General features: G+C 30.2%; 1 protein-coding gene across 8 annotated transcripts in view; it reads right to left on the bottom strand.

The window, feature by feature from the left end:
* The window catches only part of LOC130447942 (peripheral-type benzodiazepine receptor-associated protein 1), a 213,551-nt gene that overhangs the window by 136,135 nt on the left and 59,821 nt on the right, over window positions 1-17,595 (bottom strand). For all 8 annotated transcript variants that reach the window (XM_056785002.1, XM_056785003.1, XM_056785004.1 and 5 more), the window contains exon 2: window positions 3,340-3,509. In XM_056785002.1, the coding sequence (XP_056640980.1) occupies window positions 3,340-3,506 (167 nt within the window). In that variant the 5' untranslated portion in view covers window positions 3,507-3,509. The remainder of the gene's footprint in view (window positions 1-3,339; window positions 3,510-17,595) is intronic.

Here is a 17,595-nt window from a genome sequence, read left to right as displayed (position 1 = left end):
AAAACTATTTCAAGTTCATTCAAAACTAAAACAAACAAACTAAAAAAAATGATAAATTATCAATAATTCAGCATAACTGTACAACCAATATATTGTTGGTCCCTAGCAGACATTAATGAAAAAATTCAAAAACTAGAACATCAATAATATTATATATTATTATATATAATAACATAGTTTAAGACTGATGCAAAAAATTGTCGTACATTTTTCAAGGTCCATTCACAGTAGATTATATTTTCGATAAAAGGTAAATATTGAAATATTTGTATGGATTGTGGTTTGATTTCCAATATTCAACAACAAAAAGAATAATGAATAAGCAATAATAATCAACGTTTTTTATTTATAATAGGTGTTTCGATAGTAAATGACTGATTACTTGACCCAAGAATATCTAGAGGTCATCGCGAGTAGATTCTACATGTACTACATTTTTGGGGTTTTACAATCTTCTTAACGGAGATTCGGGTTGTTTAGTGAATTTTGGCCACTTCTTTCTGTGGTCAAAATTAAGAGCTACTTTGTATATATTTTCTTGATAACACATAGTCCAAATGGGTCGGGTACTGGTTATAAAAAAATAATTTCCAGAAAACAAGAATATTAGAATGTGGATAATATTCCGCAGCTACACTATCATACTTTTTAACAAACATTTTCAGAATTTGAAAAAGTTTTAAAATTACAATAAATTTTCTCAATTTGTTGGCCAATCGAATTTCCCACAATGTTGTAGCTGTAAAATTAACAAGGAATATATACAGGACAGTCCTACTTGTAGTTTCTGATAACTTTTTCAAACGCTCAGTCTATAATTATTATAATTTCATATCAACAATTTCATAAAAAAGTAGTTATTAGATATTGTTACTTTATTTAATATTTCTGTTCGATATTTTTTAATAAATTCATTTACTAAAACTTTGAGTGTTTTAATTATCTAATATGAAGGATTCAATTATCTTAGAGCAAAAATCCGTGATTCCTGACTTTTATTTATTCATAATGTATCTTCTTCATAACTTCACATTGTATTGAAAATACAAATTTTTAACTCATCCTACTCTATTTATATTGAAATCCGTCTGTTTACAAATTAACTGAAAGTCTAAGTATTAGGTAATGCCATAAGATGTTTATTGCCCAAACGACCTCTGACCTGTTAGTACCTTCATGCTAAAAAATTATCATCTAGGTATCTTTAGAATTATAAGCAACAAATAGATTTAGTAAAATCCGAATATCGACGACGGCATTTCTTCAAGAAAGGACATATTGCAAAATTGAAGAATTCTACAATGTCATTAATTGAATTATTAGTACGATATTATATTATGATACATTTAGTATATTTCATCTCGTTATGTTTAAAATATTAGTATAGTTGGAACTTTTTAAAAGTTATTGTTTTTGATTTTATCAAATATATTAATACAGTACGAAAGCGGAACAAAATCAAAGATATTTTTCCCAGGAAGAAAGGGGAAAATGGATAAATCACATATATCAACTGAAAATTAGAAAAAAACATACAAAATAGCCAGAACTTATTTTTTCGCCTCTTCAAAATATCATCAAAATATGAATGTTTCAAAAATACATTCATGACCGAGGTTCTGAAATCGCAAATTCATATTATTTCAGTCACCAAAGGAAAGTGTATATATGTTATATACCTTTATGCAAGTATCCTTCTTTCTATCCCAAATTTAAGTGATTAACAGATTAATGAAAAATTATTTGTTTCATTTGCTAGTGCTGTACGAACTCATTACAAAAAACTTTTTTTTATACATTGAAATTGGTGGCAAATAATTAGTAGTGAGATATTAAGTTTATTTTCGGTATAACATTATTAGAAACATGATATTCAAAAATACGCCTTATCTATCTACTGTAACGATTCCTATCGAATAAGTGATTTGTGTCACTTTCGTAATAAAAAGTAAAATCGGCAACAATGTACTGTCGCTTCGAATTTCGAAAATAAAGAAAACTTCACATTTAGTCTTTCCAAAAAAATTTAGTTGTTGAAAATAGTGTTGTTTATTTCAGATGGCACTAAGCTACGGATAATTTTTATGAAGAACGAACGTAAAAGTAACTAGATGGCGTGCAAAATTGCTTCAAATGGTTATAACATTGTCACTGTTCTACTATCCTATTCTTTATACAATGGAGATAGAAATGGATGTAAACTGAAGAACGCATTCCTCGCTTGAAAAAGTAAAAGGAAAAGATAAGAAGATAACATGAATTCTGCTCCAAACTGTACTTGAAATGTACACATATACGTGTTAAATGGAGACTACGCGCTATTTTGGTTGTCACTTTCTTCTGCAACTACGAATGATTGATACGTTATGCTGAGAAATATAGGTATGATAATATCTTCGTCAAGGTTTCTATAATTCAATTAATCAGAATGATTATTTATTTATTGTGTTTCATACTGAAGACACTGTTTTCGATACTACTACACCAACAATTATACTCTCTGACGTTTCGATAACCAAGTTATCGAGACTGAAGGTAAACTTTATCGATAACTTAGTTATCGAAATGCCGGTCAGAGAGTGTTATTATGAGTGTTGGTGTAGTAGTGGTGTGAGCAGTGTATTCAGATATTCAGAACACAGAGCAGCATATTCTTTCATCGAAATGGAAGCACTCAATTCAATAAAACCACTTTTAAATTCTGTAATTGTGTTTGACTAGAAAAATTTTGTTGATGGATTTTTGAGGCGCTTCCCATCATAAGTAGTTATTCACAAGAAAAATTTTTTGCAAAGAATGTAACAAATCAAAAATCAGATAAGGCAATATCTGGAAAACATACACGTTATGACAAACCACTTATACCGATTAACGCAATTTTTATACTGCAGTTCTTGCAATATCCCGTCGTTCTTTACCGTGATAAATAATTACGCCCCTCCGATTAATCACTTCCATCGAAGTTTGGTATATAATTGCCATTTGTGTACTTATTTTTTTGTGGTTATTTCAGTTTAATTCTAGTGAGATTGTTTTTCTTTTAGGATATTATCAAGTAACTGCAATTTGTCACAAATACTCTTTTGTTGCATTATCTTAGTATTTTTAATCTATTATTCAAACAAACTCTAATAATCGACATTCACCTATCAAATAGTAGTTCATAAATTTAAGTCTGGTAGGAACAGTAAAATCGAGAGTGATAGATATTTTGAAATTTAGCAGTGGAAGTGAAAAAAAATTGAGAATCTTTGTATGGTTGAACCAAATTCGATAGTGACATCAAGTTATAGAAAAATTCTTTTATATTCCACATGTCGTCATTTGAATGAATAATACCTGACTGTTTCTAGTGCCACTTTCTTCTCTAGCTCCCTTACTCTTGATTGTCTAGCTTCTAGTGTTTCCGGTCCGCAGCCTCTGAGAGCTTGAAGGGCATCTGCATGTTGTCTTTCTAGATCGATCCTCCGGGCTTCCGCCGCCCTAAGTTGCATTTCTAAGTCCATACCCTAAAATAAAACGAAAATATAGATGATATTATAGATGAGGAATATAGGATTTGCTGAATCCTCAAAGACTAGTCCAAACATAGCTACAATTACTGACGATTTGAAAAAAATAACCAAGTGAAGATTTTGTAGTATTTATGACAAAAATTAGTTTGATTGTCTTATGAAATATTTTCTATTGAGATTAATATACTATTCCATACGTGTAAACCAATTTTCAAAGGAGTCCGCGTCAAAGCGCATACCGTCCACCAACAAGATGGTCCGACAATTTTAGGAGATTTCAATGAAACTAGCTGAATTCTGTACATAACGCACACATATTTATTCGATTAAGGGAGGATTATGTCCAGCAGCGGACTCAAATGAGCAAAATGATAATAGTGAAGATATGCTAAAGCATAAGTTCCTTTCTATCCAGATCTGTTCTAACTACTAGTTCCCTCATTAGTAGTTCCCAACCGTATTCTTGTTTCCTTGCGTACTGTTTTCCATAGCTCAGCAGCTGCCAGGTTTGTGTATATAAAAAGCAAGAAGTCACCAACTACTACACCACTACTTTCATTAGATAAGTTCCAGTTTTTATCTCTGACATTTATAAAGACGGGCAAAATAGGAGGAGCACCGAATTTGTGTTTTATTAGATACTAACGAAAAATTGTCTCTAACATAATTTTTCATATATTTTGTATAATATCTAACGGTGTTTGCAGATTTTATGTTTGTCATATTTGGACGTCATCCAGTAATATTTTAAATGCATCAACCATTAAAATTGACGGTAGAGAATATTGAGTCAATTCAATATTTTGTACCTTTGCTAGAATTCGATATTTTAATTCTTAGACAGTTTGAGGTAAATTTATAAACTATAGACTTCAGTAGCCCCAAAGAAATAAGGGTTGTACGTTGACGTAGACATGTAAATTTCATCTACTTTTCCTTTCGTTAATCGATGAATTTCAGTCTTTCTTTTGAGATGTAAGTATAATTGAAAATGTTGATGGCTCGCCAAAATAAAGAAAATATTCCACCGTATCTTGAACATTTATTATTACATTGTTCTATTCACACAAACATTTGATACAATCAATTCACCATGACCTTCATAGAAAAAAGTGTTATAGCCAATATCAATTGTAGAAGACAGTTATGCGAGGAACAATCAATATTTCATTAATACGCACGGCACACCAAAATACCAAATCAAGAAATGAAAAATAATGTTTACTCCCCGTATAAAATTTTGTAAACATGTACAAACCGTCAGTTCACGTGGACTTGGTGAATGTGTGTCAAAATTCATCATCTCTCCTGTGTACCAATGAAAACATCAAATCGTAAACGTAAGTGCATTTCTATAATTTTTTTTTAAATATATAGAAATATGGTGCATGTTCTAAAGCTAAATGGAAACGCATTATAATAGTACACGCTAGAACCAAAGATGGTTTCGTGCTTTATACTTTATTAATATCTAGTAAAAAAACTTAAAAACTGCGCAGCTGATTATCAAAATATATGACAGCAAAATTATTTAAAAAGTGGTTTAATGAACAGCTTTTACCTAACATTCCACCACATTCATTAATCGATATTGACAACGCATCCTACCACTCGCGGCAACTTCTGTTGTTAGACAAAATTTACTACATTGACAAGCTGCGCAAAGAACAGTGTCATACATAGAGTTATATGGGCAAACGTAAAATCAGAATTACGAACATCTAATCAGTTTCCAGAACTGAGTTGTAGAATCTCTCTCAGTTCTAGCAGCAGACCGCCAAGAGCTTTGGAAAAAATGTGTTTATTTTTGTTTTATTCGCAAAGAATTTATTTTTCTTTGTGGCTTTTACTTTGATATTTCATTTTTCAGAAAACAAACGAACGAAGTATGCCTTTACAGGTAGGTACATTTTACTCGTCTATTCACATTTTATAATTTAATATTCAGTTCTAGCAAGTTAACGAGGTATAATATAATTTCCAAGTAGGACTACAATTAAGTGCATCTATCTAAATAACAGCGTATAATGCCGTCCAGTTTATAATGATTCGATTGCCTTTTAACGAATACTTACTCGCATAAGATATACATATTTTTAAAAGTAATCAAGTAGATCAATAAAAATTATTGGCAAGGGTTTCGAACTGGTTTTTATAAGCTGCAATTGATATTAGAAGAACTATAAAAATATACTATGCTTAATCTCTGGTTTAATTTGAAGTATAAATGTAAGAACTTCTGAAAAAATATGATCTTAGCAATCACTTCAAGCGAGAATCAAATGTAAATGTTACTATGATTAAATTCCCAGCTCAATTTAAGAAATATATACCCTTATTATAATTAACTCAACACCTCAGGAGTTCGATATATATAATACATTCTCATCAGTGATATTGATAACACCGATGATTTTCCGATTAACTAATAGGCACACAATACGATTAGTTTAACGATGAAACTGAAAACGATAAAATTACGTGTTGACCGTGTCTAATTAAACCCATAATATCTCTGCCGTTGATTGAATCCAATTGACTGCCAATTAAGTATTATAATTTATGCATTTGAAGGCTTCAATCTATTATGTTCGGGATGTAGAGAATTCAATATATTAGATCCGTTTGAGATGGTGTAAATTTTATATTCTATTGAAGGAATTTAGATTTTAATGACCAAAAACCTAATAAAATTTAGCATTTTATGAATTCCAATGTAACTATATATAAATTATAATTATTCTTATTCATATATCCCAATTTCAATGATAAACAATCTCTGTATGGTCAAAACAGATTGTCTTTCAGTATTAGGTGGTAGGTGATCTATTAATTTATATTTGTTGTCAATGTCAATTGTTTTGATGTAAAGCTAAATTTGGGAAAAGTCAATAATTCTCTAAAAAATCTATATAGTTAACTATCATAGTTTATATTCTCTTGATTTACACATGCTCCAGCGGTTTTTATGTGCCTTTTCTAAAAATTGGGATTGTGTTTTCCAATTCATCATAAAATTCCATCTTATTCGTACCTTTACTTCCCCTTTTGACTGTATCAGCATTATACGAACTACATCTTGTACTTAAATATTTTATACTATTCCTTTGAACTGTATAAGTTTATCGATATACTTTCCTTGAGCCCTCCTATAAACATTCCATATTTTCTCGAATGATCAGTAGCTTTTCCAATTTTCCCGTTGCTTTGAAAATTTTTGGTCTCCCATTTCACTTTCTTGTATCACAATATGGTCTTTCTAATTTCGCCATTTAATTCAAATTACCGCCTATCACGTTTTATTTGTAGTTTCAAGAATCAACAGATCACCACAGATGAAAATATTGAGGGAAATATTGGGAGTAACGACGCTAGACAAAATAAGAATTAATAAAATTAAAAATGAATAAATATACAATACATTCGAATAACAACACCTGATATGGTTTGGGCGCTTAGTAAGAACGGAGATAAACAGAGCAGCCAATGTGATGTGGGGAAAAATTGGAAAAAGAGAAGAGCACAAATAGCTGATATTCTATAAAATATAAGATTGAGTGGAGAAGACTTATCGCGTCTAAATCTTCGGCAGTAGAGGTTGCAGTTAGGTGAGTAAATTTTTCTTCCAATGGGTCTCACTAATTCTTGGTTTGTTATGGTTCTCATTAATTTGAAAAATATCACCCAAATACTTGCATTTTTTTTCTTTAGAGCAACAGCAATACCGTAGATAATTTTGAGGTTATAGGTAAGTACATGCTGGATTACCACTATTACCTACATATTTCATTTCCTCCAGCGCCTATCACTAATTTATATACATTCACGCTCGCAGTGAAAAGAAGGAATATAAAAACTATAAATTGGTTTGAATGTTATTGAGATTTGCTACATAAAATATGCTGTATATCGTTTTTCGTTGCAAGAACTGTATTTTAAATATTTGCTAAGCTCTGTAATTGCTAGTCCAAGGTTCAATTAAGGAAATTATAAGGATTGCTTTTAAGTTTTGAGGTAGACAGATAAAAACAAATATTAATAATTGGATATGGCTTTATTATTTTACACAATATTCTCCATTAAGATCAATATACCTTTGCATGCGTTTGAACCAATTGTCGAAGCATTTTTCCCTTTTGGATTGAGCATGAGATTTGAACGCATCAACCACTTCTTCAGGTATAGAAAAACGTTTACTTCGCAATTTATTTCTGATCTGGACTGTATGGCGGATCAAAAACGTTTTTATTTGAACTGATGTGGAGAGCTCACATTGTTGTCATGGAGAATGAATCGTCTTCTGCGATTTCCCTGATTTATTCAAACACTTCTAGCAAGAAAATGCTGGTGTACCATTCAGAATTGAACTTTCTACGTTGCCATTTATTCCGAAAAAAACTGATGACCATTTGCTTCGAAGTGCTCCGTGTGAACAACTTTTGTTGGATTAGGCTCATCTTAAAAAACCTATACAGTCGATTGTTGTTTAGTTTCGGTTTGATATGTATAGATCTATGATTCGTCGCATGTCACGATCTTATAGAGGTATTGAAGCACCGCGTTTGAGATTTCTCAGAATCCAACATGACGATCTTGCTATATAAGTTTACGCACAGCATCGATGTTTTCTGGCACAACAGACAATTTTGGAAGACCTTCAAGAAATTTATCCTATAGAGAATTGCGACTACGGAAAATCTACGTAACACGGTAACACAAGATAGTGCTTCATCACGAAAAGCTGAAGCAAGTTGGTTCAATCCACGTCGATCCAAGTCATAGAAAATAATCGCACGAAAATATTCCCTATTTAATTTAATTTTTTGAACAAGATGAATGCTTCAGGTATCTATAAACAACTTAAATATCACACGTATTACAACACGTTCCGAGTAATTTCACCATTAATAATTTCTTTATGATGGCAATATCCGATTTGATATATTCACATTGTGATTTGAATGTGAGTATATACATATACGTATTACACTAACACCTTAATATCTATGAAATCAATAATTATTCATATTGATACATGCATTTCATCATATATTTGCTACACAATATTACTCATATTTTGATTAAATAAGATCTGATTATGATTATGTATATAATGTTGGTATAGAACATTGAAAAGGAGGTGAATAAATCCTCGACTTGTAGGCAATTAAGTAACGCCGAGAATATATCAATAAATGTTCAACTTCCAATGCCACAATAAGAATAATATGAATTTGAAAACAGATACAAGTATTATTACCTTTATTTGGGCAAAATTATACAGAGCAAAAACATTGGCATATGTTAACAATGTCGCAAATACAAAATATGACTTGTGTGATTCCGAATAAATTGTTGGAAATTAAACGACAAATTGATATAAGTATTCTAAACAGCATATTAAATTTGAAATAATTTTATCTCTTGTGTGGAAGGATTAATTCTGAAACCTTATGAAATAATTCTATCTAATGAAAAAATATTTTTAGACGTTTGAATGGCTAATACTATAATAGAAGAAAACAGTTGATATGTATCTCTAATTTCCAAAATATTCAGAAAAAAAAATTTCATAATTGATGTCATTGTGAACGATTGTTTGAAAAATATTTAAACAATATAAAACATATTTTGTAATATATATATATATATATATATATATATATATATATATATATATATATATATATATATATATATATAATAGATAACCAATTCAGCAATGACTACATAGAGTACAGCAATAAAAATGATGGTGAATATTTGAATTTGTAAAACTAAAAAATCACAATTCCTACAATAACATTTTTCCGTGCAAAATAAAACACTAGATTTCCCAATATTTCAACATCCAAATTGAATATTTTCCTCAAACTTTGTTACATCTTCCATCACCACCATAATATTATCAAGGTGGAGTGGAAAATCATTGTATCAACAAAAAGCGATATCATCTCTATGGTAATGCGTTTATAATTTTACAGATGGTGCGGTATCCATGTTTTCAATATTGATTTTAATTGAAGTTTCAACTTCATACTTGGAGTTCTAAACGTGGAACAGAAGCTTCCTACAATATTTCCGTATATTTTGGTTTGTTTGATCAATTTAGTGGAACAATTCGACTAAATTTTTTGTTTATTGACAGTGAACATGACAGTTTTGTCCCTTCGTACAATCAATCTATTTATAAATGACCACATCACAATTTAATAAATTATGCTGACACCAGACTTAAATTATCTTTGGCCACTCATTTTACCTCACTGTCCTATTATTGACGAAAATCAGTAGAATTTTATATAACAATATAATCTATATCAATAATATATGGAGAAAAACAATTGAAAATGTAGAGATTTTTAATGAATGTGTTTTTGTTTCATTAGTTGCAGTATCATTTCATACAAATATTCCGATAGCGGCTCAAACCGTGCACTTTTCTTTCATAATTCTGACCATGGAAAATTTTCCGAATATTTCGATCATCTATACGAGAGGAAGGGTTTTCTTCAACTAAATACTAAAGCACACTCTTATTTCGTAAACGCTTCTATAACATTACATTCCTCAAAGCTTGTTGTGACTATCACATTGCACTCAAATCCCTCCAACTAAAACATCCAATCAAATTATTATCATTCTCTCGTATTCTCAATAAAGATATCTCCTCACTTCTTAGAAATTACATAAATAGAACCAGATGAAATATTCAGTCCAGTTATCTCTTTATTTCTCAGTATTTATTATGAAATACACTATTTCCGCATTTTCGAATCTACCCATTAATATGGGACACCCTATGGGACCGTATATCTAACCAAAACTGCCTTGTATATATCTCACAGAAAGACTAAAACCCAAAAGGTCAAATTATTCAAACTTGTTACAAAAACCTCCTCCAAAAACTATTGATATGAATACATTTGTTTACAACTATTCCGACACCCCTATCTCTGAATAAGCTACGACAGCTTCAATTACTCTGTCACGTCCAAATTCATTCGCATAGATAAAAACATTTGGAAATCTAAAAGTTATCTCACAATTTATTTATTTAAATAGAACCAAAACTATCTTTTACTTCACATCCATTTTCATTGTGGAATGTCAAGGAGTACGTAGACTGAGGTCTTAGAATGAACCGTTAGGAGTAGGTGTAGACAGATTGAGATCATGAAACTGGATTCCTCCTTGAATGAATATTTACTCTAGCCCTCTCTCTTTTGATAATGGCTTCAAAATAAAAATATATTTAAACACAGTTTATCATATTTTTACGAACTGTGAATACGCCGGTACGCAGAAGTCGTCTAAAAGTAACTCAATATCTCTTTGATAAATTTTTGCTATTATTGAGTCGTCAAGTATACTAGCTAAATGAATTTGATTTACAACCAATTTACTATATGAGTTTTCAATTTCTTCAATACTTATACTAAAATATATCTTATGATAATCAACTTTATATTTTGCCAATCCTAAACTATCTAATATGTAGCCTGGGAGTTCAATTGTTTTAACTTAACTAAAGTGACTAGCTAGCTATCTTGAAAAGATTAAGTATTTTTAATCATATGTTTGCTAATCTTTTTAGATTTTTGAGAAACTACTTATCGTTTGATTCTGTCTAGTATTACTTTCTTATATTTTGGTTTAATTTTATTTTTTATTTTGTGGTTCCGTATCTAAATCTAAATAAACTACATCTGTTTCTTGTATTTCACCTTTTCATTCGAGTTTTTTTCTACATATTTATTGACGCATCAACTTCAAAGGTTATTAGCGACATTGTTGTTCACAATTTATGATACTTTTAGATATTTGAAGTTTGTGATAATATAATTATTGTTAAGTAGAGAAATTATGGTGTTTGGAAAGTTGTTAGTTAGTCTTTCGTTTTTCTACTTCTCGTTGCAAGTTACATATATTGGTGGGATTTCTCGGTTAAATAAATATGAGTGTGTCACTTTTGTGTTCCCTAACCTTGAACAATCGATTTTTATTTTATCCGTACGATTTATTTATAAATTTTATAGATTTTATTATCAACTGCGTTCTGTTCCACTCACTTTGCGAATTGCACTAAACTTTTTTTTGATTGTTCCTTTCCTATAGTCGTTTGCTATAACTTCGCGTACAATTGTTGCTTCGTTGTTATCTGCTGCGTCTTTGGCACAGTTGTTTGCTTTTTCGTTTCCTGGGATGCCTGTGGGCGATGGGCCCAAATAATTGATATATATATTTACTAGATTTCTTCAATCATTTTAAACCCAAGTATCCAATTCACTTAAGAAATTAAAAACAAATCAATTTCTTAGACATGACACTTATTAAAATCACTAAAAACTAAATATTATATGAAAGAAACATGGTCTAAAAGATACCTTAATTATAACTCATGCCATCCCAAATCACAAAAAAACAGCGTCGTTATAGGATTAACATATAGAGCATTAAATTCAACTTCTCCAGAATATCACCGTGAAGTAATAAAAAAATTCAAAAATACTTTGAAGAATAATAAATAGCCAGAAAATCAAATTAATAGAATCATCCGACCACGCACATATAAATTACACAATAAGAACAATATAAATTCAACTACACAAATAAATTCAAGTAAAGAAAAAGATACATATATATAGCACTTCCCTTACAAACCTACAAACCAACTGTTAGAAAAATTGAAATACATTTTTTCGAACCTAACATCAATATAAGCATAAAAAGTGAAAGCATTTCGAATCTTTTATAGAATCGTCTTAGATTCCACTGTAGAAATGATTCAGCCTTAGACATTATTCCTGAGATTATTCTAATCACGTTACGGAGCTATCTTCGATTTCTTGTTCGATGGTTGATGGGTGTACGTTTAGTTGTCTCATAATTTTCTTTGTGATCCTAGTAGTGATGCTTTTCATTCTTTTGTTACTATAATAAGGATGTAGGTTTGAAAGGAGTTTTAGAAAGCCTTTGGTGTCTTCTGTATACATTTTTGATAAACTTAGTGGGTCTTTTGATCCTATTGCGTTTTAGAAGAAATCAACTGTTTCCGCTTAATGAAATATTGCGTTTCTCATTCGAATAATGATAGTGCTGACTCAATTAATTTATTGTAATCACTTCCTTGTGTATCCGTTTTGTTATCTATTACTTTCTTGGCTTTTTTGATTATTTGTTCGTTTGGCTTACAAATCATATCTTTTTTTTTTTGTGGTATAGGTGAGGGTGGAGTGTGTCTGCGTTCGTATGAATTTCTGCTGATTGTCAGTTTTTTTGCGTTTTTATCATTGTTTGTAGATTGGATATCATGTTCTGGATTGGTAGGAGTAATATATGATGGGTTCCCTTTTGTTTGGTTGTTTATATTTGTTGGATTAGTTAAGGTAGAGTTAGAGGTCAGTGGTGTGTTGGTTGTTTGATTGGAGATATTTGTTGAGCTTGACATACTATATTCTATTTTTGATGATGTTTTATTAGGAGCGATGTGTGTTGCTGCATTTTGACAATTATTAGAGTAATTAGAGAATGATTCGGTATGGTGTGTTTTCGAAGTTTATAAGAATTGAGGTTGGTATTGGCATTTTCGTGAGAGGTATGTAAACGATTCGGCGAAAACTTAGAATGTGTTTTAATTTCGGATTAGATGTACCAATTTTGAGGAATGTGATTGGAGAAGACAAGTGAAGGCCTAATTGATTAAGTTCTTGTTCGATAATTTGGTGAGGTATAGTTGGACAAACGTTGGACAAAAGCAATCTTTCAGTAGATGTTATAAGTCTACATACAGGAAGAATTTCGTAATTGAGTGTAATCATTCCATTGCATTTTGTTAGGAGCTCGTCTACTTCTTTTGTTGATAGGTATACGCATATTCCATTTTTGGTTATTCTTGATAAAAATATGATTTTGTTAGAATTGATGAAAATGTCTATGGCTATTAGATATTCTTCTAGTTTTACTCCGTTTAGTGAGCTGATTACTATTGCTTGTTGTTTTGTTGGAAAATTTATTTTATGTTGTTTAGTAATGGATGAGTAGGGAGTTGTTGGGTAGGATGATATAATGATTGTTTATGTTGATTTTGGTTATCATATTTATATATGGTTTGTTCGAGATTTGTTTTATTTAGTTGTTCGGTTCACTTTATCAATAGTTTCTGAAGAATATCGTAAAAAAATTAATATATAATTTCTGTTTTTCTAATTTATTATAATCTTGATAGATTTTATTTATTGGGATCGATTTCATTTAATTTTAAATTTTCATATGGTCCATAGAGGAGTGAAAAATGAGTAAAGTTTGTAACTGAATGAATTGATTGATTGTATATAAAAATAGTCGCCGTAGCTAAGTCAGTAATATTTTCTTTTAATTTTTGTCTTAGAGTTCTTAATTTTTTGGTTAGGATTGAATGTGCTTTTTCTATTGAAAATTTACCAGTATGAAATAAGGGGGTTGTATAATTGATTTTTATGTGAATTATTTAAACGTTTTGCTAGAGAATTCTCTTGGATTGTCGCAAGTTATTTGTGATGGGTAATTATGGTGAGAAAATTAAGCTTGGAGATATGTGGAAAATAAATCGATTATTGTTAATATTAATTTTGGGCTTTCGTTTTACAGGATTTGTATCAATTGCGCTAAGACCCATTTTAGATAATGCAACGGAAAAGTAATTTTCTTTACCTTTTTTTACCTTTACCTATATTTTATTTAAAAATCGAGGTGTTGATGATGTTCTTTGAGAGAATGTAACCAGACGAGTGGCTTATGGTCAGTTCCAATAATAAATTTTTTACAATATAAATATGATCGCAAGTGTTTACAGCTGTCTATTATAGCAAAAAGTTCTTTTTCGATTTTTTTTTTCAGCTGAATTAAGTGTTCGGGAGTAAAATGCTATTAGATGGATGGAATCTTATGAAAGTACACTACCTATAGCGATATTTGATACGTCAGTAGTTGAAGTAAATGGTTTTGTAAAATCGGGATGTACTTAAATTGGAGAATTACATAGAAGTTGTTCACATTGTTGAGAATCGTTAATATACTTTGGATAATTAAAATCTAATTTAGCTCTTATACTATTATTTATTTATCGGGTAGGTTACTTTGGTGAAATTTCTTATAAATTTGCGTTGGTATGAGGCATACTAAGAAATGATTTTATTTGGTTATAACATGGTCTAAGAAGGCACCTTCTTTTCTAAGGAATTCAGTCTTATCTAATTGAACTTTTTCATTATTTCATTATTTCAGTATTTCTCTAATTCACTAAATATATGTTTTATGTGTTGGATATGGTATTGAAGAGATTTTGAAAAGATAACTATATAATCCATTTATACGAAACCTTGTTGTAAATCTAAACAAGAAAAATAAGTAATTTGACCAAGATTATCGAGAATTTCATCACTGAGAGGAAGGGGTATTTATCTTCGACTGTTTTTTCATTTAATTTCCGATAGTCAATGACTAAACGGAATTTCTTCTTTCCAATAGTGTCCATTCGTTCGGAGACGAGAAAAGTAGGAAAGCTGTACGATGATATACTTGCTCTAATAACTTTAATATACAAGAGTTTCTGAATCTGATTTTGATTTCTTGTATTGAATGAAAGGGGTATCTATAAGAATTTTATTAAATTATTGCATGTTTCTCTTCCGGATTAAGGTGATCTGTTCGAATAATTTTGTCAATGTTATTATTATTTTTAAATGACTTAGGGTTTATTTCATCGAATGTTGATAGGGGTTGAACTTAAAGAGGTTCATCGAAAATCAGAGAAATATTATTTAATGAGATTTCTTGTTCAATATGTATTTTAGTGAAACCATTTTTGGCCGAAGCTATACATTCGGGACTAATTTTGTTATTTAATTTTATTTCTGGAAGTACAATTTTTCCGTTATCAATATTCACAGGAATATTTTTTATCGAGAGATTCGGAATAAGGAGTAAATAAATTTGGATTGATTTCTTATAGAAAGGTATTTTTATAGAATTTATTTGTAAAGAATGGTTGCATCGAATCTATCGTGCCAAAGTACGAAAAACATATGGAACATATATTTAACAAATTCTTTTGAAAGAGGGTACTTACAATTAAAATTACCATTGTAAGTTGTTTTAATGGATTTATAAATTGAATCTGGAAATAGTCTATAGGCTGGCTCTGGATTATAATTGAATTGCTTGCACCGGTATCAATCAATATTTTTAAATCAAAATGTGACACGTAATTAAATGGAACTTTTGGGGCTGAATTAATATTATATCGATTTCGAGGCTCATAATTGAAAATTGTTGTAAAAATCAGAATCAGATGTGTTATTAGAGTTTTCATTAATGTCTTCAGTATTGAATAATTCTTCAACAATTGCATTAGGAAGTCCTGTCTGCACGAAATAATTTCTTTGAGGTCTGTAAATATTTGCGGTAGATATACTCATCGGGATTGGTTTAAAATTACTCGTGGGAGGTTTTTGGTATAAATATTTGGGACCCATTATTAAATGAAGGCTGGTTTCTCGGATATTGAGTGAACGAATTAGTAAGAAAGTTAGTAAATTCAATTTAAGATCTTTCATTATCTAATCTTTCACATTCGTATAGAGCTTATTTAAGAGATGATATTGATAAACGAAGAAGGTTGTCTCTGTAGGGATTCATAACTTCTCTGAGAACTTGTAATTTTTGTGATATTATGAGTGACAATTTAAGAATATTTGTAAGCTCATAAATTCAAATAAAAGGAAAAGACTAACAGGAGTATACACTGAAAGATATTCTGATGGCTTCTACCTTGTCTTGTATTCTCTGAAGGAACAATCGGATTGGAGTCAGTTTCTTCACCACTGTCCCTTGATTCAAGAAGTTCGAATATCATCCCAATTTCTTGATAGAAAATGTATCTTTTTATAACACAGAATGAGTACTTTTCTACCAACAGTATCCTATTCGCAGCGCCAGTTAAATTTCAAAATTGAAATTTACTTTTTTAAAAAGTTGGTTGGTGATTTGAACAAAGACTGAAAATTCTTGAAATGTTTCACAAATAAAAAGGAAACAAGAATGCTGAATAAAATTAATTGAGATATGATATAATATATTATTGTGTTAACAGGATGTCTACACATGCTCTCAAATACCTGAACGAAAATAATGAGAGAACTATATTTTTTCATTTTCCATATGCGTGAAACACTATAAATATAAATATTGGCGTGTGATAGAAAACAATGAATATTCTGCACTGCTGTTATGGAAATCCCTATAATTCAAACTATAATTCAAAATTTCCTTATGTGTCGAGTAGATGATGAGCTTCAAAATTATAATCAAATCGATTTTTATTAAGTGGTTGAACACGATAAAGCTATTTAGCTCCTATCAACAGATATCTGGTTACAAATATATTTCTCAGTTCTAAATAGTAGACAAGTAAACAGCATCAGTCAACATATTTCCATTATAAACCTAGATATTGACAGTGAAATCTTAGAATCATGACGGTACTAATTATGGATATTTTAAACAAATGAATATTATAAATCAAAAATGTACTCTAAACTAGATATTAATTTATATAAGGAGGTCAGATTCCTGGAAACAACAGAATTTCCAGTAAACCTATTGACCAACGCCATCCATGAAAACAGTAACTGAGGCAGGTACAAATTAAAAACAATATGATTTCTAGTTTGGGGACTTACTTCATATCACATACTTGGAGCACATTCTCTGTTTGGTATGAAAATAGATAAAATTGAAAAAAAATTTGTGGGATGGGAACACTAAAAAAATAACGAAAGAGAATACCAAGAATTGAACAGATAAGCCATTTAAAGGAACTGGAAAAGTAATGAATCATATAAAATGGTCCAGTTACAGAGAACTTGATTTGTCAAGACATGTACACTTCTGTTCATTGAAATAGCATACAAGTTTTGGGACATATTTTTGCAACTTTTTAGCTGTGTAAATTTACTTGGCATTTGTTGCCATTTTTACCAATATTAAGTTATCAGATAAGTATTTACAATTCATTATATTATAATAATTAACCCTTTTA

The sequence above is a fragment of the Diorhabda sublineata genome, chromosome 8 (assembly GCF_026230105.1).
Source record: "Diorhabda sublineata isolate icDioSubl1.1 chromosome 8, icDioSubl1.1, whole genome shotgun sequence".
Taxonomy (NCBI): Eukaryota; Metazoa; Arthropoda; class Insecta; order Coleoptera; family Chrysomelidae; genus Diorhabda; species Diorhabda sublineata.
Note: the sequence above shows the minus strand (reverse complement) of the source record. Positions and strands in the feature narration are given on the sequence as shown.